The 26,625-nt window shown below is 58.9% G+C and overlaps 2 protein-coding genes across 4 annotated transcripts; one reads left to right on the top strand and one right to left on the bottom strand.

Annotated features, from left to right (window-relative positions):
- Window positions 1–9,041: 9,041 nt before the first annotated feature.
- On the top strand, window positions 9,042–18,010 carry AEBP1 (AE binding protein 1). The gene is made up of 21 exons (XM_037040995.1): window positions 9,042–9,710; window positions 11,243–11,578; window positions 12,085–12,147; window positions 12,269–12,340; window positions 12,472–12,609; window positions 12,684–12,761; window positions 13,115–13,192; window positions 13,324–13,407; window positions 13,503–13,553; window positions 13,730–13,839; window positions 13,911–14,050; window positions 14,346–14,430; window positions 14,526–14,670; window positions 14,762–14,847; window positions 15,082–15,205; window positions 15,484–15,680; window positions 15,806–15,985; window positions 16,154–16,505; window positions 16,590–16,729; window positions 16,884–16,983; window positions 17,175–18,010. Exons 1-21 carry the CDS (start codon window positions 9,458–9,460, stop codon window positions 17,762–17,764), a joined length of 3,402 nt encoding a protein of 1,133 aa, XP_036896890.1. The 5' UTR covers window positions 9,042–9,457; the 3' UTR covers window positions 17,765–18,010.
- A 132-nt stretch (window positions 18,011–18,142) lies between these two features.
- Window positions 18,143–26,295, bottom strand: POLD2 (DNA polymerase delta 2, accessory subunit). 3 transcript variants are annotated; one of them, XM_037040998.1, is made up of 12 exons: window positions 26,239–26,295; window positions 25,698–25,761; window positions 24,873–25,142; window positions 21,059–21,180; window positions 20,742–20,865; window positions 20,372–20,486; window positions 20,034–20,232; window positions 19,701–19,781; window positions 19,402–19,559; window positions 19,066–19,193; window positions 18,761–18,862; window positions 18,143–18,396 (listed from the first exon to the last, which is right to left on the bottom strand). In XM_037040998.1, exons 3-12 carry the CDS (start codon window positions 25,090–25,092, stop codon window positions 18,242–18,244), a joined length of 1,404 nt encoding a protein of 467 aa, XP_036896893.1. In that variant the 5' UTR covers window positions 25,093–25,142; window positions 25,698–25,761; window positions 26,239–26,295; the 3' UTR covers window positions 18,143–18,241. The 3 variants fall into 3 exon arrangements, with proteins under 3 accessions (XP_036896893.1, XP_036896891.1, XP_036896892.1); XM_037040996.1 differs by having other exon boundaries at window positions 26,199–26,294; XM_037040997.1 differs by lacking the exon at window positions 26,239–26,295 and adding an exon at window positions 26,048–26,192.
- Between the last annotated feature and the right edge of the window lie 330 nt (window positions 26,296–26,625).

Raw genomic sequence — 26,625 nt, forward strand, 5'->3', positions numbered from 1 at the left:
GCAAAAATGAGGAATATGGGGCCTTGCACAGGTGCAGGGAAGTTCTGTGGAGGGGCGGGGCGACCACCAGTGCCCAGCACCAGCAGGCAAGGCCAGGGGCATGTGCTCCTCTCCTCTCCTGCCTGCACCACCAGGTCGATGTCCAGCCAGCTGGGAAGCAGAGAGAGACCTCAGCCCTCTATTTCTAAAACCCCTGGCTTGGGAGTCCCAGATGCCTAAGCCCCAGCCTCCTGCTCCCCACACCAAGACCACCCCAAAAAGTCAGAGAGGCAGCAGAGATGAGCTTCTGGCTGAGCCTTCCAGGCTGCCTCCCCATCCCAGGTGTAGGAGCTTACATTTTTCCAAGATGAATCTTATCTGTTTCCTGCTCCCACTTCCAGCTCTACAAAGTCCCCAGAGGTCACCTTTAAGTCCTCATGACCTTTGCAGAGCACTTTCTTTGATGTTCCCTTCAGTGCCGTTTCCACCTGTCCCTGGCTTGTGGGGCCAGAGCTCTGCCTTGGCTGGTGGGCTGCTCCTCTGGTCAGTTTCAGTCTTCTGAGGATTGCTTGTCAGCATTCTGGCAAGCCTGCGGTCAAACCGCTGACAACGCTGGGCTGAGCTCCTGAGGGCCACTGGCCCCAAGGCACTAGCCTGTAGTGCTGGCCTGGGCCTTCCTGAGCTATCCCCAGCATCACTGTGGGTTTGGATGGCTTGCTGTCATAACAACAGAAACTTATTTCTCACAGTTACCTCCTACGGCTCCATCTCCAAATGCATTGCGGGGTAAAGTTCAGCACATGAATCTGAGAGGACACAGTCCAGTCCTTGGTGTCTGGTATATTTTTGTTCCGTGCCCACTGTAACAAACTACTTCAAACTAGGTGGATTAAAAGAACAGAAATGTATTCTCTCCCAGTTCTGGAGACTAGAGTCTAAGACTGAAGCGTCGACGAGGGGCTGGGGGAGGGCGGGGGGAGGGGAAGATCCTTCCTGCCTCTTCTAGCTTCTAGGGGCTGCCAGTCTTCCTGAGCTCTGGCTGTATCCCCCAACCTCTGTCCCACTTCCAATAGGTGCCCTCCCTCAGGATCTTCTCCATTCCGTATAGAGGCACCAATTGCAGGATTTAGGGCCCATCCTACTTCAGGATGACATCATCTTGGCACTCTTGATTACATATGCAAAGATCCTTATTCCAAATAAGGTCACATTCGAGGATCCACATGAACCTGAATTTTCAGGCCACCATTCACCCTGCTACCTTGAGTCCACAGCTCTGACTCAGGCTCAGCTCTGGACTCTGACAGATTCTGTGACCCGTGCCAGGTGGGTCACCTTCCCGCCTTCCAACCTTCCCTGATCTGCAAAGACCCATCAGTGGATAATTAAGATGCTAGTGATGGGCAGAAGATTCAGGGTACACCCCCACTTCTGCACATGCTTGGAATTTTAATAAGAACATGTTTTTATTTAATTTTTTAAAGATTTTATTTAATTTTAGACAGAGAGGAAGGGTGGGAGAAAGAGGAAAAAACATCAATGGGTGGTGTGCCGTGACTGGGAATAGAACTGGAGAACTTTTGGTTCACAGACTGGCACTCAAGCCACACCAGCAAGGGCTTAATAATAAAATGTGTTTAAGCATGTGCACATATATGTAATGTGATTGGTGCTGTCTACCAGGCACTGTTCCAGGCACCTTACAGGCACTGTTCCAGGCACCTCACAGGGCATCATGAATGCCCAGGGCACTTCTGTCAGTGGACGACATCCTGGTTCCCATCTTGCTGGGGAGATGATAGAGACAGAGAGATCAAGCAACTTGCGTGAGTTTGCACAGCTAGTAAACATCAGTCCTGGGATCTTGNGCACATATATGTAATGTGATTGGTGCTGTCTACCAGGCACTGTTCCAGGCACCTTACAGGCACTGTTCCAGGCACCTCACAGGGCATCATGAATGCCCAGGGCACTTCTGTCAGTGGACGACATCCTGGTTCCCATCTTGCTGGGGAGATGATAGAGACAGAGAGATCAAGCAACTTGCGTGAGTTTGCACAGCTAGTGAACATCGGTCCTGGGATCTTGTCTTGGAAAACACTGCTGTGTCCTCCTTTGCTCTCACCCAGCACCGTGACACCGATGTGTGGGTTTCCACACCAGCTGGGTGTCCTAGGGTTCAACTCCATCCCCTCACACACACACACACACACACACACACACACACTTCAGATGCCAACCTTACATTCCGGTCATCACCTCTGCCCCTGACTGACCAGCTATAAACTGGGGTTCCTATGATCCCTCCTTGAATTTGACCTTTGTTAGAATGGTGCACAGGACTCCCTACTAGAGAGGTTAACAGCTTCTCTCCTAGATCACCAGCCCATTACAAAGGACAAGGAATAAACAGCTAGATAAAGAGATCAGAAGGGTCCCAAGCCAGGAGCTTCTGTCCCTGCAGAGGTGGCTTCATGTGGACATGTTTACCAAGCAGAAGCTCCCCGTACCCTGTGGTTCAGGGACTGTTGTGGAGGCTTCCCCATGCCAGTGTGGCCCAACATTACCTCTGAGTCACCGCTGAGAATGGGGACAGGGCTGGAGGCTCCCCACTGCTCCCCGTGGCTTGGGCTTTGTGGTGACCAGCCCCATCCAGGAGTCGCCCTGAGTCAGCTCATTAGAACAAAACACACTCTCTTCACCCAGGACATTCCAAGAGGTGTAAGAGCTATCAGAACAAAAGCGACTCCTCGTGCTCTTTCCACTTAGGGAGCCCTGTGCCAGGATAGTGGGGGGGGGGGGTTTGCAAAGACCAATGGGTATGCGTTCTGTTATTTGTGGGTATGACCCAGCATGCATGACTGTCACGGACTCCCTGTCCATGTGCTTCTAAAATGCCCGGAGGACTGTCTGACAAACTTACTTGTTCTCTCTGGGAAGTGGGGTGGTCTGAAATTCAATAAAACTTATCCTAAGTGTTTTATTTTGTCTATTTTCTAATTCTTCTACAATCAGCACACACCACTTGCACAACAAAGAACTTTGACATAAGAAGAGTGTCCCACCTGGCTGTTCAGTGGGCCCACAGCCAGACAGGTGCTGAGCCAGGGGTGGGGGTGGGAGTGGGGCAGGCAGCGGGCACTGGGGGCCCTGAGGCTTCCCAGTCCCCCCTCCCCAGCCCCCGCTGTTCCTGATAACCCACAGCTGGCAGAATTCCAGACCCTGCATCAAGCTGGCAGAACCGCCTGGCACTCAGCCCACACAGACACGGGCCACACACAGGTGTGTACACCTGTGGCCCTGCAAGCCCAGGAGCGTAAGCTCAGGTAGGAAGCAGCGTCTAAAATGGCGTCAGGAGGCCAGCAGGGGGCGCGCTCAGCCTCCGCGGCTCTCTGAGCCACCGGGAAGCGCTGTCCACACACAGCTTCCCTACTCTTCCCCTGGCCCCGCGCATAGTGAATTACCGTTCTCTGTTGTGGACTCCCATTAGCTGCCACGGTGGGTTTCTGTTCTTTGCAGCCAGGCGACCCTGAGCCACAGCGGTTTCCCAGCCCCGCCCACACCAGGGCGTTTTCTCATCTTTGAGGATTTGACATAGGAAAACTAGTACTCAGTATATTTTAATTTGCATTTTCATGATTTTTACTAAGGTCCACACGTTTGCATGTATTTATTGTCTCCTGATGTTTCTTCTTTTGTAACTTTCCTGAGCAGGTCTCATAGTTCATTTTTTTTAAAAATGAAAACAAAGACAATCTTTAAAAATATATAAATTAATTAATTAAAAAAGGGAGACAGTCAAATTGACTTGAAAAATGTATATACTTTACTTAACAGCTTCCCTTTACCAAAGACTTACTGTTTTCCAGGCGTGGCTTCCCAGACTCGGTCAGGGAGCCCTCCTGTTTCACAAGGGAGCCACCCCCTGTGCAGAGGAGGCACACTGAGGCTCAGGCATGGCAGGCTCCTGGGTGTCCACTTCTGACCTGGGAGCCTGGCAGCTCCTTTCCCAGTGGTTTTGTTCGCCCTTTAATTTCACTTTCAGTCGATTTCAAACAGAGAGCTAGAACTTTTAGAAAACGCCAGGTCTTGCTCCTTTCTCCTACAGCCTCCACTCAGAACATAAACACAGCTTCCTGTTTTCTTCCAGAGCAGGGATGCTATGTCAACACATGCACCGAAGTTTCTGCAGCACGTCCAGGTGGGTGACAGTGGTGTGATCTTTTTTCCAGGAGACCCCGTTCGGAACTGAGTGGCCCTCCTTTCCCCTTGGACTTTCACACGGTCTACACCGCGCTCCCTCCCGCACCCCTCAGTCTGCCAGCTGCAGAATCACTCGTGGCTGGAAGCCTGCCTCCCGCCCCCTGAGCTGCCCCCGTCCCACGGCTGCGGTCACCCCCAGTCTCCCCAGGGGCTGTGTCCTGTGGTGAGTGGAAGGAATTTGGGTGAACTCTGCTTGCTCAGCAGTCTGGGCCTGGGGAGCAGGGTGGAGGCACTAGACGGTGGAAAATCACATGTGGTTTTCCCGTTGTCAGAAACGAAGCAAACTGTCCTGCCAGTCATGCACACGGCAACACCTTCTGGGAGACCCCAGGCCCCTGGCTCTGGTACCACCTCCTTGTGGGCCAGAAGAGCCAGACTGCAGACAAGGGGTTGCTTCTAGTCCCTCCCCTTCTGAGGGAGGAGCAGAGGGACAGCACAGGCCCATGTCCTTCCTCTGTGGTTCCTGGAGGTAGACCCAGGACTCCGGGAGACCAGGAGGGGCTGGGGCCTGACCCCAAAGCCTGCAGTCTGGAGCCCAGGGTCCTGGGTCCTCCAGTCAGACCACACCCAGCAGCCTTGCTGGCTGGTAGGGCCATAGAGGAAGGCACCTCCAAAGCCACCCTCCAATACTCAGCCTTCTCAGTACTGGGGCTTCCCCCGACTCAGCCTGGTCTCGGGTTAGACTGAATTGCTGCCTCAGCGGCCCCAGAGCAGCCAGTGTGTTCTCCCCCAGGCCTCCCAGACCCTGCTGTTCCAGATGGTCCTGTCCCCGTCCTGTGGCTGCCCCAGCTCGAACTTGGGTGCACTGGTCCTGTTGGCTGCTGAATTCCCACCCTACCCAAGTTGAGGTGCTAGCAGGAGGGGCTGGTGCCCGAGGCCCAATGGCCAGAGTCTAGGGAGCTTAAGAAGCCTCCGCTGAACCCTCCCTGCCACCGATGTGCTGTGACCTGGTCACTTCTCGCTGGGCCTCAGTTTCCTCACTTAGATGTGGGGAGGTTAGTGCGTGTACTCAGCAAGCATCAATCACTACCCAGCTGCTGCCCACGAGCCAGGACCCTGCACGGGAGTCTGACTTCAGGAGTCTCAGCCTGGGGGCAGGAAGCTGAGCTATGGTGTCCATGGGTGCAGAGATCTCTGCTGGAACCTTTAACAGGGATGAGCCCCTGAGAGACCCACACGGCTCTTCCCCTGTGTGGGACCAGGAGAGGGACTTCACAGGCATGCCACTGGGGCTCAGGACGTGGCCCTCCAGGGGCCCCTGCATCCCCTGGATGTGGGGAGGTGGAGGTTCCAGGATCGGGCGCCAGCCCTTCCCAGGTCCCTGGAGCTGAAGGCTGGGTGGGACTAACCCTCAGGCCTCCCAAGGCCCAGGCCAGCATCAGCTCCAGGTCCCAGCTGTCTGTGCAGCAGAGAAGATGCCGAGACTCTTCTGGTTGATGGGGGAGCTCAAGAGTTAACATTTTTTAGCTGTATAGTTAGCAGGGTTAGTGATTCATGAAGGTAGAAAACCATTGTTTCAGGAACTGGAGTGCGTGACCGGACCCACCCTGACTCCAGGAGGCCACAAGCAGTCCCACCTGTGTGCCCGGGAGGACTGTGAGTGGTCACGATGGCACTGGAGCCATCACACTCCTGGGGGACATCCCCCAGATGTCACCGGTCAGCAGGAGAAAGGATGGGGATATTGCTGGGCTGCAGCTTTTATCTGATTAACCTTTTCCCCTGAATTCCAAACTGCTTACCTACACTTTACTTCTCCTTATAAAAAGGGACAACCTGAGATGAGATGTTAGGACGGTTTCTGAGGATACAAACCCGCAGTCTTCTCAGGTCACCAGCATCGGAATAAAGCGCCCAGGAAGACTCCATCTTCATCTCTACTTATTGGTTCTGGTAGTGACAGGCAGCACGAACGCCAGCTTCTGGTTTCACTATCAGGGCAAAGGGCCCACTTCCAGTCCTTTGAAGGAGCCCTCTCCCCGCTTACAGATGAGGGGAGGGATGTTCTCCTCACAGCTTCAAGACAGGCTTCTGGGAGGGGGAGGAAGCAGGAAGCCCTCTCCCAGGGGTAGTTTGGGGGTGGGGGTCCCATCTGCCACCATTAACCAGTCAGGTTGCTCACAACCCCTCCCTCGACCCCACTTGCGCAGGAAGAGGGGGTTCCAAAGCTTCTCACTCCTGATCCAGCTCCTCACCCCCTTCCAGTGTGGGAGCTTCTGGCTCCCTCCAGGGCAGGAGTGGGGCATGTGCCGACCATGTGTCAGCTTTGCCTACAGATGTGCCTGGCCCCCCCATGCCTGCAGGGCCTCCGAGTGCACTGCCTTCTGATCACACTGCCCTCCACACCTACACCGCCTTCGGGGGCCGTCCCTGTGTGGGAGCACTCTTCCTGGTCTCTGTCCAGGCAGCCTCGCCCTGGCAGGTGGCACTGGGGCCTCAGGGGTAACAGTGCAGGCCACATCCCTCTCTCTCCTTGTGAGTGGGTTCCACAGGCCTCAGCCCACAAAGCTTCAGGGGACTCCACATAACCCCCTGGCCTATGGCTGGTTCCCCCTAAGAACTCTCCTTCCCCACTTTAGAAGCAGCCAGGGGGCACCTGCCTGGGTGGCCTGTCACCATCCTCCTTGTCAAGCCCAGTCCAGTCCTGCCACAGCCCCTTAGTAGGTTCTCAGTAAAAGGGAGGAGGATGGAGGGGTGTCTTGCGGACCCCAGACTAGCTCAGAGTCCTTGGACATGCACACAGATGTCCGGCCTGGTGGGAGCACTGGACGCTGGGAGGGTGAGCAGGAGCCACAGGCAGTGTGGGCCTTCCACTTGCCACCTGCTTTGCCCTGGGAGCTTGCTGCCTCCTCAGCACACAGGATCTCCTGACCAGCCCTGGCTGCCGCCCTGTGCCCAAACACAGTCCCTGCCCAAGTTGAGGGACTTCTGTGGTGCAGCCTTAAAGCTAAGCTGGGCTCCAGCTCCACCCACCCAGAGGGGTTTGACCTTGCATGGAGAGCAGTCAGTCACCCCTCCACTCCACCTGGCCAGACCCTCAGGGTGAAGGGCCCCCGCTCCCTGGCCCCCACCCTGGGGCCCAGCTCTGCATGAGGCCATTGCTCATGTTCCTGGTGGTGACTCACTGTGGTGAGCGAAAGGTTCTTTCTATCCCTTCTTAATGTTTTCATGGCTTCTATTTTCCCTGGCAGAGGGTGCTGGGCCCAAATCTGATCCATGTGTGAGCCAGTGGAACTGGCCTCTGTGGGGAAGTGACGCTCCATAGCCTCCAGCCTCCTTGCTTCCCACTCAGCTGGGGGCTAGAGAGCAAATTCCAGGGCAGTCCCAGCGGCGTGGCGCAGGCCATTTATGGAGAAGAGCTGGCTTCGCCTGTCTGCTGGCAGACCAGCCCAGAGACACATGGCAGGGACAGCCGAGAACAAGGAGGCCTGCTGGGGGCTGAGCCCAGGGGGTGCACTTGTCTCCTGGGGAAATGGGTGCTGCCACTGTGCCAAGCACAGCTCGAGCAGGAACTGCACTCCAGGGCTGGAGACACAAGTGAAGGGCAGAAGGTGACATCGAGACCAGATGGCCTAGGGGGCCCAGCTCTTGACGCAGTCCCACTGCCTTGTTCAAGACAAGGCTGAGCCAGTGGGAAGTGAAGGAAGGGCCTGAAAAGGAGGGGGTGAGAGGAGGCAAAGGCTGAACTGGTAGCTTCCCCCTACCCCTGGATCCCCCCGGCTGCTGCCCCCTCAGGCTGGCCAGGGCTGTGCAGGGCCCAGGGTGTCCTGACCTGCGTTCTGGTTCTGGAAAGAGGAGAAGAAAGAGATAAGGGCTGTCTGGCACCTCAGCTGGTGGAGGAGCAGTGGGTTCCTACCACTGTGGGCAATAGAGAAATGACAGAGGTGGGCGCAGCCTGTGCCTGTTTGGGTGGCAAGTGGCTGTTACGTCTGTGGTGCTCGCACACAGCTCTGTTGAGTGGAAGGCACACACCCTCTGCCCAGCTGGGCAGCATCTGGCCTCCTCTAGAGGCCCCACATCTTCCACGTGGAGCTGAGCTCACAGGTACAGCCCCTGCAACTAGCCTTTGATCTCACCTGGGTGCACCATCTGCTCCAGGGGCTAGGGAAGCGTGCTGCTGCCTGCTACCTCCCTGCTAGGTTCTTAATAAGCGTCAAGGTACCCTCCCTCAGTGGCTGGGAGTGCAGGCGTATGCAAGATACCTTTGAACTTCTATGGAAATCTCCGTACCCCTGATAGCCCATTCCTGTGACTTACACAGACAGCTTAATGAAAAGTCTCCTCCCAACCTGCTCCATCTCTGCCCTTCTCCAAACCTGGCCCAGTGCGCCAAGACCTGGGAGGGAGAGGCACTTTTCCTGGGGCTCCTGCCCCTCGTAGAGCAGCTGGCCTGTCCCAGACAGCTTTGCTCCTGCCCCACCAGAGCGTGGGTTCCCAAGGTCCCGCAGGAGGCACAGGGCGGGTTCATCATAAGCCTAGGAGGTTGGCTGGACGTCTGCATGACAGAGCTGCCGGTCCAAGCCCCCAGAGAAGGAACCGCGAGTTGGCCAGGTGCCCTCAAGACCCTTCCGCAGCCGAAATGGGGAAGGTCCCGAAGGCCACAGTCCCCGGCTTGGCTCCGCTACCAGCGTTCCCAGTCACCTCCAAGGGGCTCGGAGGCATCTCGCCTCCTGGTCCGGGCTGGCTGGAGACAGGGAGGTGCTGTGGGCGCACCCGCGGGACTTCCCATCCACTCCGACTCTCCCTCCCCACAGGCCTCCAGCACAAGACACCGCTCCGGTCCCGGCTCCGGGAAGTGCCCAGCGTGCGGAGCCCGCCGTTCGGCCGGCACCACCCCCGCGCAGACCCTCTATCCACGCCCAGCTCCTCCTCTACCTCCTCCTCCTACCCTGGGGGTGGGGAAGCCGGTTCCGGAAGCCCCGACGCCCCCGCTCGGGCCGCCGCTGAAGCTTTGGAGAGGGCGGTCCGCACCAGAGCGCGCCACGCGGGGCCGGAGCTCCCAGCCGCAGCAGCGCCTCGGAATCTCCTGCCACCCCTGCTTCCCCACCGACCCCTAAGCCACTGCCGGGGCCGAAGCCCCTGCGCCCCACCTCCGATTCCTCCCGCGCCTCACCCCGGAGCCCCCCGCGCCCCACCCCGGCTTCCTCTCGCGCCCCTCCCCATCCCCGCCCCCATCCTCGGCTTCTGCCCCCTGCCCCCCACGCGTGTCGCTGCCATGGCGGCAGTGCGGGGGGTGCCCCTGCTCGGCCTCCTCCTGGCGCTGCTGGCACTGTGCCCCGGGGGGCGCCCGCAGACTGTGCTGACGGACGACGAGATCGAGGAGTTCCTCGAGGGCTTCCTGGCTAAGCTGGAGCTCGAGCCCCGGGAGGACGACTTGGAGCCCCCTCCGCCTCCTGAGCCCACCCTGCGCGACCGCAAAGCCCAGACCGGGGGCAAGCAGGGGGCGCGCCTAGGGGTGGCTGGAGAGGGTAAGAGCCGAGCAGGGGTGGCCCCGACTTGATGGGGGCCTCGGGCACCCCGCACCTCAGGTGAGAATGGCGGGCCTCTTCAGGGTCTGGTCGCTGTCCAGTCCGCTTGGCTGAGGAACGGCGCTGTAAGGCACGGGACTGCCCAGATGTCTGCCAGACACCGTGCCAGGCCTCGGTTAGTGCTGGCTTGTGGCCCTTTGGACACCAAGACACATGCAGCAGGTCCGCTGGCCAGTAGCTCCCATCGTCCCTCATTCCCAGCGCTCAGTGGCCTAGGGGCACTAGACTTAAGCCAACAGGAGGGGACTTTGCTGTCCTCTCCCCAGGTTGGTGCTGAGAACCGCCCTGCCACCCCAAACAGCCACTCAGCCTGTCTGGCTCATGCTGGCTGTGCTGGAGTCACTGCCAGAGTCCGAGCCTCAGCCTCCCCAGGAAGGGTCCCCAGCCCCTCCTGCCTGGCTCCTGCTCCCTGGGCACAGAGGAGGAGAACGCCCCCCCCCCCAACAGGAGGGCTTGTTGTGAGAACTCAGTGAGATGATACATCACGGAAGCATGTTGTCCAGCCTCTTACGTAACCAGTCGTTGGTGCCTCCGTGGCTCCTTGTGTCTTGGGGAGGAGGGCAAGGGTCTGGCTGGTCTCTCTCCCAGGAAACTCCAACCCACCACCCCTCATTCCTCAGGCCAGCAGTTCTTGCCCCTACTCTGGAGCTTTCCTGGCTCCCCCACCCCATCCTGGGTGGGGGCTGGTCCTGGGACCCGCTGAGTCTCCCCCGCCTCTAGCTCACATTCCAGGCTTGCTGTTCTGGCCTCTCGCTGTTGCTAGGGCTCCCAGGTCTGCGTTCTGTAAACTTCCCTGGGTTCCCACCACTTGCCCCCCACCCCCCTTTACATTCTCTGCCTCATGCCCCTGCTCCCTGCCCGACTCTGAGATGGGTTAGCAGCTGCAGTCCTGCCGGCCCCTGTCCCTGTGCTCTGTCCCATGTGCATTGAACGCCAGGACCCCCTGTTGGTTGCAGCTTCCAACCACCCCAGACCCCTTCCTTCTCAGCAAGGCCTCACCCACAGGTGCCCCTGACTTTGGAAGCTTTTCCTGCCCCTGCAGGGGGCTTCTGGAGGTCTAGCCCTGTCCCTGCCCTGTACCTTTTACTTTGCCTGGTAGTTGTCAGGGATGAGACCACCTCCCCCTGGAGACAGGGGTATTCCCCCTGCTGAGACCAGGATGGCTTAGTCACCTGGGTGCCTCCCATGTCCAGCACTGAATGGCCATGTCAGGAAGGGGCACACTGTAAGGGGCCTCTGCTCCTCCACAGAGACCATCAGGAGGGCACGGGCCTGCCATGGGGGCGGGGCCACCATGGCGAGGGCGGGTCTGTGGGCCCCTGAGCCCAGATGTGTCACTGAGGCAAGTGACTTAATCTCCCAACCTGAAAAATGTGGGGTACACAGGAGCCCCTATGCTCAGCTTGTTGGGAGCCACATGGGGCACAGAGTGGGCTCTCCATCAATGGGACCTACATCTGCCTCTTGGACAGCACCTCCAGAAAAGGCCAAAGACAAGGGGAAGAAAGGGAAGAAGGACAAAGGCCCCAAGGCAACCAAGAAGCTGCTGGAGGGGTCCCCCAGACCACCCAAGAAGCCCAAGGAGAAACCACCCAAGGCCACTAAGAAGCCCAAAGAAAAGCCACCCAAGGCCACTAAGAAGCCCAAAGAAAAGCCACCCAAGGCCACTAAGAAGCCCAAGGAGAAGCCACCCAAAGCCACCAAGGGGCCCCCAGCAGGGAAGAAGCCTCCCACCCCAGCCCCCTCAGAAGCCCCATGGTGGCCACTGCCCCCACCCCTGAGCCCCAAGGAACCGCCACAGGAGGAAGGTGTGTGTTGGTGATCCTGGGTGGTGGGCTCTGCCCTGCCTGACTGAGGGGGAGCGAGATGGGAGGGGGTCCCTGGTGGGTCCCCAAGCCCCTGCTTCCTGCAAACCCTTGGGCCCCCAGGTGGTTGGGTTGGAGCTCCCTCAGGTTGCTGGGGAGACTGGTGGCCTCCCTGGGGGCTTCCTCTCCCCTGTCCTGGAATCTCTCTTGGACCCTGTCCAGAGCCGTCCCTCATATGTGCTGGATGCAGAGCCTGCCAGGGGTCCCCATACTGGGGCAGCTTGGTGGCCGGGCCTCCTCCACAGCAGGGCCTGTGCTCCCCAGGTCACCTGTCCGGCCACCTGGCCCCAGCAGTGCCAGCAGGGTGCTGAGGGCAGGGCTGCCCAGGAATCCTGGGAGTGAGCTGAGGCTCTGGGGGTGTCAGCAGGGCCCAGAAAGGTGGGGGCTCCTGGAGTGGCCCTTGGTCAGCACAGGCCTCCCGTTGATCTGTGCTGGGGTTTCTATTTCAGGTGGGGCCCTTCCGAGTCCCTGGCAGGGTCCTACAGGCAAGGCTCGTGCAGAGCGCCAGCCTGGTGAGTAGGTAGCACCCACCTGGTTGGAAGCCCAGCCACTTGGGCTCACTGGGTTTCCCAGATGCCGGGACTGGGGTGTCAGGGAGTGTCTTCACAAGCCTGCCACTGGCATTTCCCCCAGAGCCAGAGGAGGAGACCGAGCAGCCCACACTGGACTACAATGACCAGATCGAGAGGGAAGACTACGAGGACTGTGAGTAGGAGCCCACTGGGCAGCCACCACCTGGCCTCACCTCCTCATCTCGACCCAGATGCCCAGCCCCAGGGTTCACCTGTCCTCCCAGATCTGACGCCCTGCCCCATTCAGCCCACCCTCTCCCCCAGTTGAGTACATCCGGCGCCAGAAGCCACCCAGACCGCCCCCCAGCAGGAGGAGGCCTGAGAGGCCCTGGCCTGAGAACCCCAAGGAGAAGACTGAGCCCCGGGGGCAGGGGGTGGCTGCCCCAGAGAAGGAAAGGACCGGTAGGATGGGGCAGAGGGGGAGGGGGAGGTCAGGTGAGAGGCTGTGTTCCCACCCCTGATTCCCACTCCCACAGAGCCGCCTTTGAAGCCCCTGCCGCCCCTGCTGCCCCCCGACTATGGGGATGGCTACGTGATCCCCGACTATGACAGCAGTGAGTGCCCTGCCCCCTGCCCACATCACAGGGCCTGCATGGTGGCAGTGACCCCTGTGTCCTCACATGCCACCAGCTGTGCTGCCCTAGTCTGCTCCCCTTGCTCAGGCTGGGCCTTCCTTCCACACCTTCCTGGTTCCTGACTCTGCTCTTCTTCAACCCCTCCCTCCCCCACCCTCTCTGTCGACCTTTTCTTTCTGAGACTCCCCTCCGCTCCCCCGTCCCCTCTCCAGGAGGACAGCCCCTCCTCCTGAGCCCCTGTGGTTTCTGAGCTCCAGAACCCCGAGTTCTGGCTGCACTGTGGGGACCCGGGGGTTGCATCAGCCATCTCAGCAGGGCTCTCCCTCCCCCAGTGGACTATTACTTCCGGCCACCCAAACCCCAGAAGCCTGACACTGGGCTGGAGACCGATGAAGAGAAGGAGGAGCTGAGTGAGTAGAATCCTACTGCTCCCACCCCCTCCACCCCCACACCCCCCACCTCCACCTACCTGCCCCGGCTCAGCCTGCTCCCACAAGCCCTTCAAGCCCAGGGCTAAGTGACAGGCCCTCCCACTGTTCAGAGAAACCCAAAAAGGAGGGCAGCAGCCCCAAGGAAGAGGAGACGGAGGACAGATGGACACTGGAGAAGGGCAAGGACCACAAAGGTGTGTGTGGGGGGCAGGGTGCTGGGCCCTCGCAGCCTGGGTGAGTCCTGGGTGCTCCTGGACCCTCAGCACCATCCTCCCTCCATTGTCCCCAGGGCCCCGGAAGGGCGAGGAGGTGGAAGAGTGGGCTCCAGCAGAGAAAATCAGTGAGTGAGGGGCCTGAGGGTGGGGGGCAGAGGGTGTTTGAGGGAGCTGGGGCAAATGACCCCCCACCACCCAAGGCCACATGTGGAGAGGGGAGAAGGCTCCAGGGCCCCAGTTCTGCATGTGGTGGAGGGAGGAGTGGAGCCATGGGCGGCGGCCTGGGGTGCCATGTCTGCAGAGTGCCCCCCGATTGGGATGGAGTCACACCGCATTGAGGACAACCAGATTCGGGCCTCCTCTATGCTGCGCCATGGCCTGGGGGCCCAGCGTGGCCGGCTCAACATGCAGGTGGGTGCTGGGGCGTGCCCTCTCCCAGCTGGGTGGGCTCCTGCACCCACTCAGCCAGCCCTGCTCCTCAGGCTGGTGCCACCGAGGACGACTACTATGACGGGGCCTGGTGTGCTGAGGACGACGCACAGAGCCAGTGGATCGAGGTGGACACCAGGAGGACCACCAGGTTCACTGGTGTCATCACCCAGGGCCGCGACTCCAGCGTCCAGTACGTAGGCTCACAGGCAGTTGAGGGGGGGCAGCCCCAGGCCTGGCTCCGAGTCCCATTGGAGAGACTTCAGTGAAACCCTCGGGGCCCCAGCTCCCGTCCCAGCTGTGACACCGTCCAGATAAGCCAACCACCCATCCATGGCCACACAGTGGGCATAGGAGCTGCTGCACCACACACCCCTGCTAGCTCTTAAGTTCTTGGACCCAGGTGAGGGGCCTCAGCCAGCTGAGGGCCTGAGACCTGGGCTGGAGACCCGCCTCACACTGACCACCGACCATCGTCCACTCCCCAGTGATGACTTCGTGACCTCCTTCTTTGTGGGCTTCAGCAACGACAGCCAGACGTGGGCGATGTACACCAATGGCTATGAGGAAATGGTAGGTGCCTGTGCCCTCAGCACGGCCCCTAGCCTCTGGGCCTCAGGTGGGCTGGCCCAGGGTGGAGTGCTGCTCTGAGGCCTGCTTCTCCCCAGACCTTCCATGGGAATGTAGACAAGGACACCCCGGTGCTGAGTGAGCTCCCGGACCCGGTGGTAGCCCGCTTCATCCGCGTGTACCCCCTCACCTGGAATGGCAGCCAGTGCATGCGCCTGGAGGTGCTGGGCTGCCCCGTGTCCCGTGAGTGTGGGGGTGGGGGATGGCAGGGCTGGGGGGGTGGGGCTGGGCTGGCAGCTTGCCAGCTCAGGGCCCTTACGCCCACCCTCTGCAGCTGTCCACAGCTACTACACCCAGAATGAGGTGGTCACCACCGACAACCTGGACTTCCGGCACCACAGCTACAAGGACATGCGCCAGGTGAGGGGCCCATCCCAGGGCAGGTCATCTGTCCAGGGCTCAGGCTTGAGGCTAACTGGAGCTTATGTGGGAGCTCCGTTCTGCTCCCATCCCACACACAGTCTCCTAAGGGCAGACCCTGCAGGGGCTGCACCTATCAGCGAGGTTTTCTCCTGGGCCCTGTCCCCCACCTCCCCACAGTGAGGCGGCCGTGCTCCCTGCTGGGCTGTGTGACTTGTGTCCTCCCCCACACAGCTGATGAAGGCGGTAAACGAGGAGTGCCCCACCATCACCCGCACGTACAGCCTGGGGAAGAGCTCTCGGGGGCTAAAGGTCTACGCCATGGAGATCTCTGACAACCCTGGAGATCATGAGCTGGGTGAGGCCCCCTGAGGCCCCCTGAGCCCCCAAAGACCTGGCCTCCCCCCCGACTGATCAGAGGCAAAGCCCACACTGTAGCTTAGCCTATGCCTTAATGTTCCCAGCTCACCACCTCTGCCTGTCCTTGGAACTCCTCTGGGGGGTCCCTGTTTGTCTTGCTGGGCCCTACAAGCCTCAGCCACATACACCCTCTGAATGAGGAGGACAGTTTGGTCCTTCCTCGATCTCCCAGCCTCAGTGGGCTGAGTGGCTGCTGAGGATCCTGCCCTTGCACAGGGGAGCCTGAGTTCCGCTATACAGCTGGGATCCATGGTAACGAGGTCCTGGGCCGTGAGCTGCTGCTGCTGCTCATGCAGTACCTGTGCCGCGAGTACCGCAATGGAAACCCCCGCGTGCGCAGCCTGGTGCATGACACGCGCATCCACCTGGTGCCCTCGCTGAACCCCGATGGCTATGAGGTGGCAGCACAGATGGTGGGTGTAGGGTAGAGGGACTTGGGCAGTGGCTTGTGGTGGTGGAGGGTAGGTGATGTGGAGCTGGTGGGGGTGGGGCTAGACCACCTTTTGCTGACACCCCACCCCTACCTTCATGCACCCAGGGCTCCGAGTTTGGGAACTGGGCACTGGGGCTATGGACTGAGGAGGGCTTCGACATCTATGAGGACTTCCCAGATCTCAACTCTGTGCTCTGGGGAGCTGAGGAGAGGAAATGGGTCCCTTACCGGGTCCCCAACAACAACCTGCCCATCCCTGAACGCTACCTCTCCCCAGATGCCACGGTGAGGCTGCCGCCTGGCCAGCAGGGCCTGGGGAACAGCCATGGCCCAGGCCCTAGAGTTCTGGGCACTGACGCAAGGTGTTGGTGGGATGGGGCAGGAGGGCCGGTTCCCAGTCTCTGTGGAGGGTGGTGGAAATATGGCCCAGGCCTCACACAAGGCTGCCCCCAGGTATCCACGGAGGTCCGGGCCATCATCACCTGGATGGAGAAGTACCCGTTCGTCCTGGGGGCGAACCTCAACGGTGGCGAGCGGCTTGTGTCCTACCCCTATGACATGGAACGCACACCCGGCCAGGAGCAGCTGCTGGCTGCCGCTCTGGCGGCCGCCCGCGGGGAGGATGAGGACGAAGTGTCTGAGGCCCAGGAGACCCCAGACCACGCCATCTTCCGATGGCTGGCCATTTCCTTCGCCTCCACCCATCTCACCATGACTGAGCCCTACCGGGGAGGGTGCCAGGCTCAGGACCACACCGGGGGCATGGGCATCGTCAACGGGGCCAAATGGAACCCCAGATCCGGGAGTGAGTTGGCGGGGGAGGGATTGCGGTAGATGCTCAATGTGGGGCAGGGCAGGGCTGACTGTGGTTCCACCTGCTCCCACACAGCCATCAACGACTTCAGCTACCTGCACACCAACTGCCTGGAGCTCTCCATCTACCTAGGCTGTGACAAGTTCCCACACGAGAGCGAGCTTCCCCGAGAATGGGAGAACAACAAGGAAGCCCTGCTCACCTTCATGGAGCAGGTGGACGCTGGGGAAGGACAGGCTCAGCCTGGGCAGTGGCTGGGAAGGGCTGGGACAGGATCCTAGGGAACTCCAGCCCAGAGAGGCCTGGACAGTGCTGGGAGTGGGCGCAAGGGTCAGCGTGTGGACACCCACCCTCATTGCCTTCTTGCAGGTTCACCGTGGCATCAAGGGAGTTGTGACAGATGAACAAGGCATCCCTATTGCCAATGCCACCATCTCCGTGAGTGGCATTAACCATGGTGTGAAAACAGGTACCTATATGTACACCTCTACCCTACTAATCCAGGTGGGGGCCCAAAGCTGTGTTGGTCTTGGCAGGCCTGTGCCAGCAGGTCCCGCTCCATCCATGACTCCAGAGAGGGTCTAGGGTCCGCCCCAGGCAGAGGGGGTCTGGAGCCTGGGAGGGGGTGCCCTGGCATAGCTGAGCCCGTCTCCCTTGCAGCCAGTGGCGGTGATTACTGGCGCATCCTGAACCCAGGGGAGTACCGGGTTACAGCCCAGGCAGAGGGCTACACACCAAGCGCCAAAACCTGCAATGTGGATTATGACATCGGGGCCACTCAGTGCAACTTCATCCTGGCCCGCTCCAACTGGAAACGCATCCGTGAGATCTTGGCCATGAACGGGAACCGGCCCATCCTACGTATAGACCCTTCACGCCCCATGACGCCCCAGCAGCAGCGCCTGCAGCGGCGACGCCTGCAGTATCGGCAGCGCATGCGTGAACAGATGCGGCTCCGCCGCCTCAACACCACTGCAGGGCCAGCCACCACCTCCACGCTGCCCCCCACGATGCTCCCCACCCCCTCCCTTGCCCCCTCCCCTACCCCCAGCTCCACCCTGGAGCCTTGGCACTTTCTACCTGAGACCACAGCCAACTGGGAGGAGTCTGAGACCGAAACCTACACGGAGGTGGTGACAGAGTTTGGGACTGAGTTGGGGCCGGAGGAGGAAGAGGAGGAGGTGGTCACAGGCCTGGAGTTCCCCTTTACCACAGTTGAGACCTACACAGTGAACTTTGGGGACTTCTGAGAATGCCACGCCCATGCCAAGGGCCATGTCGCTGGGCCAGCTCAGCAGCCATCTGCAGCTAAGGCCCCCTGTGTGGGCGTGAGTGTCACCAACACCTGAGAGCCAGGGTTGGCCTGGCTGTGGACCTCAGAGAGGACACATGCTGCAGGGGGTGGGGTGGGGTGGGGCGGCCCAATGAGCTCAAGGCAGACTTCTCCACCTGCCTAAGCCACACAATAAACCAGCTCACGGCACACATGTCGCTGACCACTGACCCTCCTGACTGGCTTGGGGTAAGGGCAGCAGGAGGGAGCCTCAACCTGTGGGGTCTTCCTCCGTGGGAGGGCCCAGCCCCAACCCCAACCCCAGGTCCACCCTGCCCAGCAGATCAACACTAGCTAAGGGTCAGGCTTTATTTATTCACAAAGACAAGCTGCCTCAGTGCTGACACAGCAGGAACAGTGGCCGGGGCCTGCAGACAGGCTGTGCCCTCCTGGCTCAGGGGCCCAGGCCTCCTAGGTCATCGTCCTCTGCCCCAAAGCCTGAGAAGCTGATGGGCTGGCAGGCCAGGCTGCGCAGGTTCACAAGGCAGGCAGTCTGTGTGGCGCTGAAGTCCGGCACAGCTACGAGCAGCACCATCTGGTCCTCAGGGCCTGTAAGCGAGTCATGCAGGGACCCACTTTAGGTTCCGGGTAAGCCCTGTTTCAGAGGGAAGTTACCCAAGTACCCAGGAGTAAACACTGTGGGCATGCTGACCACATAGCTCCTTTGGACCAGAAATGGCAAGAGCTGTGGGCACCACAGAGGTCAAAGTCTCAGGTGACGCTGACCAGAGGTGAGCTGACCCCACCACGCCGGCAGGGACGATGCCAGCCCCTGGCCAGCACGCTCATAACATCAGCGCCAGCTGGGCCTGGGGCTCCAGTGTGGGTTGTCTTCTCTGGGAGAGTTGTTCCCAGCTGAGAGCAAGTCCCTTGTACCAGTGCAGGCCTGGGGTCCCCTGAAGACCAAACTCACCTCGGATGATTTTGGAGCCAAAGCTGGGGGTGTTGCCGCAGAAGTAGACATGTGGGCACTCCAGGAAGATGAACGGGTCGGTTTTGTAGAAAGGGTAGCAACCTGGGGAAGGGGCCTGTGGCTGAGCCAGGGCTGTGACTCCAGGGTGGCTTCTGGAGCAGCATTAGGCCCTGAGGCTTTTCCTCAGAGAGGCCCTGCCAGGACAGCGAGTGCAAACCCTCGCCGAGGACCCTCCAGGCACCATGGGGACCGGCAACCTCCCTGCTCTTTGGTCCCACCCCACGTGGCAGAGTCCCATCCATTACCCAGTGTGTCGGGGGCTGTGGGGCTGATGTGACGGACTTGCAGGGTCCACTCTAGGATTTCCAAGTGATCCTCCATGCTGCTGTACCGGAAAATGTCACTCACATTCTGTCCCGCTGTGCCCAGGAACCTGCAAGGCAAGGCAAGCTAACCCCTAACCTGGGGGGCTGACACCTACACTCCTCCCACACCAGCCAGGAGCTCACCTGGCACTCTTGTGCAGGGTGGGTCCCCAGCCACCCCTGAGAAAGAGGCCAATTGAGGTGGGTAACTCTCCCCTCCCAGTGCCACTGAGACAAAAGGCCAGGGATCAGGGTGGAGTGTGGCTGTGCTGGTACCTGACTCCGTCGATGGTGGCCTGGTAGGGATTGGTGACCAGCTGGAGCGTGGAGTAGGCAGTGGCCAGTGGGAACATGCAGGGGTGCAGAGGCTGCTGGGGGAGTGTGTAGTTGGTTGGGTCGAACTCACCTGGCATCACATCCACGGGCACCGAGGCCTGGAAGGCACAGGGCAGGGGGGCCTCAGGGCCTGTACCTCCACACAGCCCCACAGGGGCCCTCCCATCTGCCTTATCCTGCCGGTGCCCACTGGCAGCCTCGCCGTGTCCAGCCCCACCCTGCCAGCCCCGATCTCTCACACTCAGCTGCAGAAGGATCTCGTCTAGCATTTTGATGGCCTCCACACTGGCTGCCTGGGTTTTCTTGGTCAGGTACTTGGCCTAGGAGTAGAGTCCATGCAGGCTGTGAGGCCCCAAGCAAGCGTCAGAGCAAAGGGACACTGAGCCCCTGACCTGGGTCCCTGGGTTGGGAGCACAGCAAAGCCCTCCCCATGGGGGACAGAAAGCAAGGCCTGAGTCAGGGTGGGCCCCAGGCAGAGATGGTCCCAGCACCGCTGCAGGGCGCTACCCACAGGCTGGGAAGAGCTTGTGCCCGACTCGGGGGGAGGGCTGCTGAGGCAGGTGGGTGCGCACCTTGTTGATGGAGTCTCTGCTCTGGGTGCTGTGGCTGAGGAGGTTCCCAGCAAGGATGACCCGGGAAATGTGGGCGGCACTGCACTGCTCCCCCTCGTCCCCCAGCTGCCCCGTCACCACATCCACCAGCAGCTGGGTGCCCAGCAGGCTCTCGCCCCCGCCTCCACCCAGGCCTAGACCGGACACCAGCAGCACAAACCTGCAGGAGAAGTGGGATCCTCCTGGGGGCTGTGACAGCGGGCAGCCACCGCCCCCCAGGTGGGCCACATGGAACCACCTATGAGCCCAGTGACTGAGAGTCCCCTGGGCCATTAGCCAGGACCCTAGCACTCACTCACCTGTCCAGGTCGAGGGGTGGCATGGGTGTCTGAAAAGCCAGCCCTGCAAAGCAGTGGTCCTCCACCAGGAACTTGCCGTCATCTCCCACGGCACCCAGCACGGCCAGCACCGTCCCTGGGAACAGCAGTGTCAGGCCCCAGAGGGGAGCACAAGGGACCACCTCTGTCATTATCCGAAAGGCAAAGCCCACCAGTTCTCTGCTATGCTGGAGAATTCCCACTCAGGACCCGCTTCCCGGGATCACTGCCTTCAGGCAGAGGAGGAAGGACTGACCCCTTCCCGAGTTTCACCGCTGCCTGCACCCAAACCCAGGGATCCAGGAATGCAGGTGTGCACCAGCACCAAGATGCATGGGCCACCCCTCCCCACCTGTGACCAGCTTGGACACATCGATGGTGCCTTCCAGTTTGATGCGCTGCAGTTCATCTTCCAAGACCAGCTCGTCATCCGGGTGGATGTACTTGTTCCTTGGAGGCTGGGGGAGCAGGTTGTGCTGGAACACAGGGGTTAGAGGCAGTCTTGGAGCCAGAGCCCTCCAGGGCCTGGTGCCACCTCAGCAAGAGGGCCCCACGGCGCAGCCCCTCATGGGCAGAGGCTTGGCCCCAAATCCTGGGGCTCAGGCAAGTGGCCCGTTGGTTTCCCCAGGGGCATATTCCAGAGGAGGCACCTGCGGGCTTCGGCCTCACCTCCTCGCTGACCTCCCGCAGGATGGATGGCTGGAGCGGCATGGCCTTGAAGAGCGTCCCCACCACACAGCACTTCTCCCCGGGCTGCAGCTCGCACAGCTTCTTTACACAAACACCACCACCTGGGCAGGGGGACTGGAGCTCAGAGACCACTCCTGTCCCCTGCCCCAGGGCACCGAATTAGGGCTCACCACGCACGGCAGCCTGGCAGCCTGGCAGCCTGGCAGCCCTGTTTCTGCTGGAGGGAGAGACCAGAGGGCAAGGACAGCTGAACCTAAAGGATCCTTCGGCCCCAGGAGGACAGGGCACTGGGGATGTGGATGGGCTCTGGATGGGTCCGTCTGAGTGAGGCAGACACACAGAGAAGGCAACAGAAGGACAGTGCCAAGACCGCAGTGATGTGGCCCCAAGCCCGGAACATTGGCGGTCACCAGGAGTTGGAAGAGGCGGAATGGACCCTCCCCCGGAGGCTTCGAGGGGGTGCGGCCCTGCCGACACCAGCATTTCAGACTTCCGCCTCCACAGCTGGGAGAGAATCGCGCCTGTGTTAAGATGCCCAGTTTGTGGCTGTTGTTACAGCAGCCACAGGAAACTAGCAGAGTATTCCCTCACTCACAGCTAAATTACTCCACTGGTTCTTAGAGAGATATGCTGAGTTCTTGACATAACCTGTCCTAAAAATATAACAAGTTCCTTTAAGAGTTTGGATTCCCCCATGCGCCCCACAAATGATACATCCTCTGAAAACAGAGGTCCCTCAAAATCAAACTTTGCACCCACACCCACCCCATCCTGCTCCCTGTAGAGCTGGACTGCCTAGGGCCTGGGGCCACCAGGGGGGAAGCAACTAGGGATGCACGAGAACAAGGCTGGTTCTCAGGGGTTGCTGAGGCAAAGAGGAGGGTGCAAGTTCCTGAGGGCCCATGGCTTTGCCAGACCCCTTCTTCCTGCCTGGAATAACCAAGAACATGCCACAGACCTGCACCAGAGGAGTGGAGAAAAGTAATTCAGAACAAGATGAGGATGGTGCCAGCACCAGACACTAATGCCAGGTGCCAACAGGGACCAGAGACCTTGAAGCCACAGCATCCAAGCCTGCACTCAGCCCCAGGCGGCCGTGCCCAACACTACACGGAGCTCCCTCAGCCCTGACAACACGTCAGAGTAGAGGCTACCACCCTACTGTGTACTTTGGGGAAAGTGATGACGTGACGTGTCCTGAGCACCAGGCAGAGCCACAGAACCCTGTGCTGAGGACTGGACGCGTCCTTCCAGGCGCGTGTGGGCACCCATGTTCACTGAAGGGAGCGACTACAATAATAAACAAGGGATCAGCCACTATGACAAGTGCCACAAACCGCAGCTGAGACAGAAGACACGGAGAAGGCCCTGATGGCCAAGGTGGCCCCTTGAAAGGCATGGCATTTAAGTTGAAGTCCTGAGGTGCCACGTCCAATGCTAACCAGGTTGGCTGACACAGTCACGGCTTGGGGACAAAGGCTTCACAGAAGCATTTTCTAGCCATGTCGGTTGACACAGTCACGACTTGGAGATGACGGCTTCACAGAAGCGTTTTCCAGCAGGACGGACGTGGCATTAATAGATATATGGTGTTGCTTTTATTCTTACTGTTTCTTAGTATTCTAACCTTTACACTTCTGATAATTTGGAATCTCCTAGAATTAATGACCACTCTCAGAGAAAAAACAACAGTTGGCTCAAGTCCTAAGCAATATCACCCTGGCTGATTTAGGGCATTGTACTTTACTTATTTGTTCCTGTGAAAGCCACCCAAGAAAGAACAGTTCAGGGAAAAATATGTATTCCCACAGAACTGCCTCATAGAATAGCAAAAACCCCTTTAGAAAATAGCCCCTGATTGTTAAAGAGTTGTTAGAGTAACAGCCCCTCCTTTACCTTGAATAGGAATATATATCAATTAGAATTAGACAGGCATAAAAACAGAAGAAGCTGGTTAGCTATTACAAACTAAGCACTTAGAAACAACTACCAAGGAGTCAGAGTCCTCAGTATACAAAAAACATTTTAGACAGCAAGATAGATAGCTAAGTTAGATATTACAAAGGCTTATAATGAATTTCCTAACCTCTGCTCGGTCTAAGCGTACCTGTTGCCAATGACTATTTCTGAGAACTTTAATAAACAATAAGACATTTAAACTGTATACATAGAACTATTTCAAATTGTCTGATTAATGGTTTTCCTGGTCAAAATAACTTTTGTTTATCATAACTGAAACTATGGGAACTTTCATATTTTCCTGGTTATTTTTGTATTGATTTTTTCTGCTTAACTGATCATGCTGTACACCTGTAAATGTTAACCTATGCCAAAAATGAAAATATAAAAAATCAGCTTGTACTTGCAATAAACGGAACAGTGCTTCACCTGCCTTTGAGCTGTGTAGTCGCCTGTTACCCAGCGCCGACGCCTACTCTCACCTGAGGACCCTTAGATGGGCTGCGGCTGGACCGCGGCACTGAGGGAGCAAGCTGGGCGAAGGGAAAGAAAGGGCCCAGTGCGTTCAGGAAACACCAGAATGCAGGGTGAGCCGCGACTCGGGCTGAACTCCAGTGGGGACTCCTGGTCACACCAGGAGTCGCAGGGAGGTGTTTGGGGTGAGGCCAGCATCAGCAGCCAGGCAGATGAGTGAGACACTGTCGACCAGACCCCGTTCCTCAGGGCCACTGTGGGAGTTCCTGACTGCAGGCTGTGAGCAGAATGAAAGGGCCGATTCCACTTCCGGGGAGTTCTGTCACCAGCAACATGGCTGGAAGAGAAATCTGTACCAGAGAGGGTGCTGCTATAAAGCATCTGAAAGGTGGCAGTGACACTGGGCTTGAAAAGGGTGTCCCTGGGGCTTCCAGGAAAGTGAGGAAAAGGCCACTGAGAGCCAGAGGAAGGGAGGCCCTTACGTGACAGGAGGTGAAAAAACATTTCGCAGGTAGTAAAGAAAACAGAAATTGTCTTTAGTGGATATGATGAACCTGGAAGACCCAGACCCAGTGTTCTCTGGCTGCCAGTTGTCCTGGTGAAATGGGCCTGGGCACCCAGGCTTCCAAAGCCTTCCAGGTGGGCCAGATCCGGCCAGGGCTGAGACCTCCGAGCCTGGTGCTGGCAGCAGCAAAAATGAGTAAGACAGCGTCTCACCTATACAGTTTCAGTTTAGAAACATTAACTGATTGATTGAAAACAACATGGAAAGCCACTCTTATGAACAGTGAGAATGGGGTAATGCAGCATCACCCAAAAGTTGAAGGTAGAGCCCTGCTTCACCACTAAGAATAACTTGACTGCAGGAAAGATCGCCAAGGATGAAATGTGTTTTTTTTTAAAAAAGAAGATTTGCATTGCCCAAGCCACGTACTTAGGAAAGACAGAAGAGCCCAAAGGACAGGAGTTTCACCCCCAACAACACAGGAGGCCAGGTGTAGAAGTAGAGACATCAGTGAGCCTGGTCCCCTCCAGGCCTCGGCTCCAGCAGTGGTGCCTAGCCTACCACATGGGGGGGGGGCGCTGCACAGAAGATAAGGAAGGACATTTCCCTGTGAATTATTACTGTTACTACTAGAACCAAAGCCACTGAACCATGGATAACTTCAAACCCACCAATTCCTTCATTTAATCTTCTTCACTACCTGAAGGAGAAACTGAAGCTTAAAGAGGCTAATCTCCCCGAGGTTCCTGGGAAGTGGGATAAATGAATTCCACCAGGTCACTCAGACATTTCTAAAATACCCAGGTACCTTCTGGGCTGATGAGGAGGACGCACTTCTCCACATGGGCCACTTACCCCACTGCTGCTGGGCCCGGGTCACTAGGAAGGGCCTCATTTGGATGAGGCGGGTGGCATAGATGTGGGCATACTGCCGGCTGAAGCTACGCTCCCCCAGACGGAAGGGCTGTGAGGCGTTGGTGTACGTCGCCACAGGCACACGGGCAAAGGTGGCATTGCTGGCTGATGGTGGGCACAGCAGCGTATGGGCCCTCTGGGCAGCCTGCTCAGAGAACATGGTGCACCAGGAGTCCAGACCGCTGGCCCAGGCGGAGGAGGAGATGGTCACTGTGAGGGCACAAACACACTGCTGCAACCCTTGCCCACCCCCACGCAGCTACACTCCTGGTATGTCTGTACCAAGCTGACCATACGGCACCCACAGGCCGCCCAGGAAGGAAGGGAAGAGCTGCAGCCCCACCAGGTGAGGGCAGAGCTGCTCCCGGGAATCAGCTGTGTGGTGGAACCTACCGAGGTCCCACCCTGCAGTCTCTTCCAAAGAGGGACAAAAGGAAAGCTAGGAACATGTCTCCCACCTGACGCTCAAGGTCGACTGCCTGCTCCACACCTCCACCTGTGCAACTACCAGGGTCTCAGATCCACATGCCCCAAATGAATTAGTTTCTCATCTGCCCCATCCACCTCAGGCCATGGGGCCATATATGCCTACCCCAAATAAGCCTATTATTAAATGATAAGAATAAAACAAACGTCAGTCCTCTGCTCAGAACTCTCCAAAGATTTCCCATTTCACTGAGATCTGCCCCACCGGTCCTGCCCTTACGCCTCCCGTAAGATGATCCATTGAGTGGTTTACACTCCCTGTCTTTGCTCACATCTCACCTCCTGCAGCTGCAACCCTCCCTGGCACTCGGCTTCTTCAAGGTTTGTTTTTCCTGGCATTTACCTGCGAACAAACGGTACGTTTTAACTTTATTGTCTGCGTCTCCTCGAGGAGAACAAGCCTCCGGGACAGCAAAGGCTTCTGACCCCGTCCCAGCAGCAGCCACAGCCCCTGGAGTGTGCTACAAGCGTTGGGTCCCTGGGCACGCTAGGAGTGGCCCCGCCACGCACAGGCCCAGACCGGGCCCCACACTGAACTCTTCCTCTCACTACAGCAATGAGTGACTTGTGTTCGACTTCTACCGGGCAGATCTGGGGGGAAATCTGAATCTGAAACTTTCAGACCAAACCTGCAGACTCGGGGGCTGCACCCCGGCCGCAGTGCCGGATGGAGCCCCGCCGGCCCCCAGCACGGCCCGCGCTTTGGGAAAAACAGCAGAAACCCAGCGAGGCGACGCTCAGTCCGCGATGCCCGCGGGACACCCACAGACCCGGGCTCACCTGCCCCCACGCCGCTCCAGCCACTCAAGTTGCCTCTCACCTCGCGGCGCGCCGCATCCGCCAATTTGCACGCCCCACCCGCCTGTCGCTGCATTCCGCCAATCGCCGGATGCCCCTCTGTGTCCGTCACTGCGGGACTCGCCCACTGCCGCGCGCACATCAGCCAATCGGCGCGCCCCGCTTGCCTATCACCACCTCCCGCCAACCGCGCGCACCGCCCTCCACCATTGCATTCCTCCAATCAGCGCACTCCACCCTACTCAACGCCTTGAGCCTAGTCCCCGCGAGCTGAGCGTGCGCAAAGCCACGCCTCCGTCCCTGGGGCAACCAGAGGCGGGCCTGTGGTGGGACCCGTGTGCGGGTGTGGGCGTCTAGCACAGTCTTGGGGGAGGCTAGATCCTGTCGTCCTCGTGCCTTCAAGCTGGTC

The sequence above is a fragment of the Sturnira hondurensis genome, unplaced genomic scaffold (assembly GCF_014824575.4).
Source record: "Sturnira hondurensis isolate 20B ecotype Veracruz unplaced genomic scaffold, ASM1482457v3 Scaffold0002840, whole genome shotgun sequence".
Lineage (NCBI taxonomy): Eukaryota > Metazoa > Chordata > Mammalia > Chiroptera > Phyllostomidae > Sturnira > Sturnira hondurensis.

What these genes read in the sequence shown, in the direction of transcription:
- AEBP1 (XM_037040995.1), top strand. Translation starts at nt 9,458, where the DNA reads ATGGCGGCAGTGCGGGGGGTGCCCCTGCTCGGCCTCCTCCTGGCGCTG. An exon ending in GGCCGCGACTCCAGCGTCCA is followed by an intron (nt 14,051 to 14,345) that starts GTACGTAGGCTC and finishes TCCACTCCCCAG; the next exon opens with TGATGACTTCGTGACCTCCT. An exon ending in TAACCATGGTGTGAAAACAG is followed by an intron (nt 16,984 to 17,174) that starts GTACCTATATGT and finishes TCTCCCTTGCAG; the next exon opens with CCAGTGGCGGTGATTACTGG.
- POLD2 (XM_037040998.1), bottom strand. Translation starts at nt 25,092, where the DNA reads ATGTTCTCTGAGCAGGCTGCCCAGAGGGCCCATACGCTGCTGTGCCCA. An exon ending in GCCACCATCGACGGAGTCAG is followed by an intron (nt 19,194 to 19,401) that starts GTACCAGCACAG and finishes CTTGCCTTGCAG; the next exon opens with GTTCCTGGGCACAGCGGGAC. An exon ending in CACAGCCCCCGACACACTGG is followed by an intron (nt 18,863 to 19,065) that starts GTAATGGATGGG and finishes CCCCTTCCCCAG; the next exon opens with GTTGCTACCCTTTCTACAAA.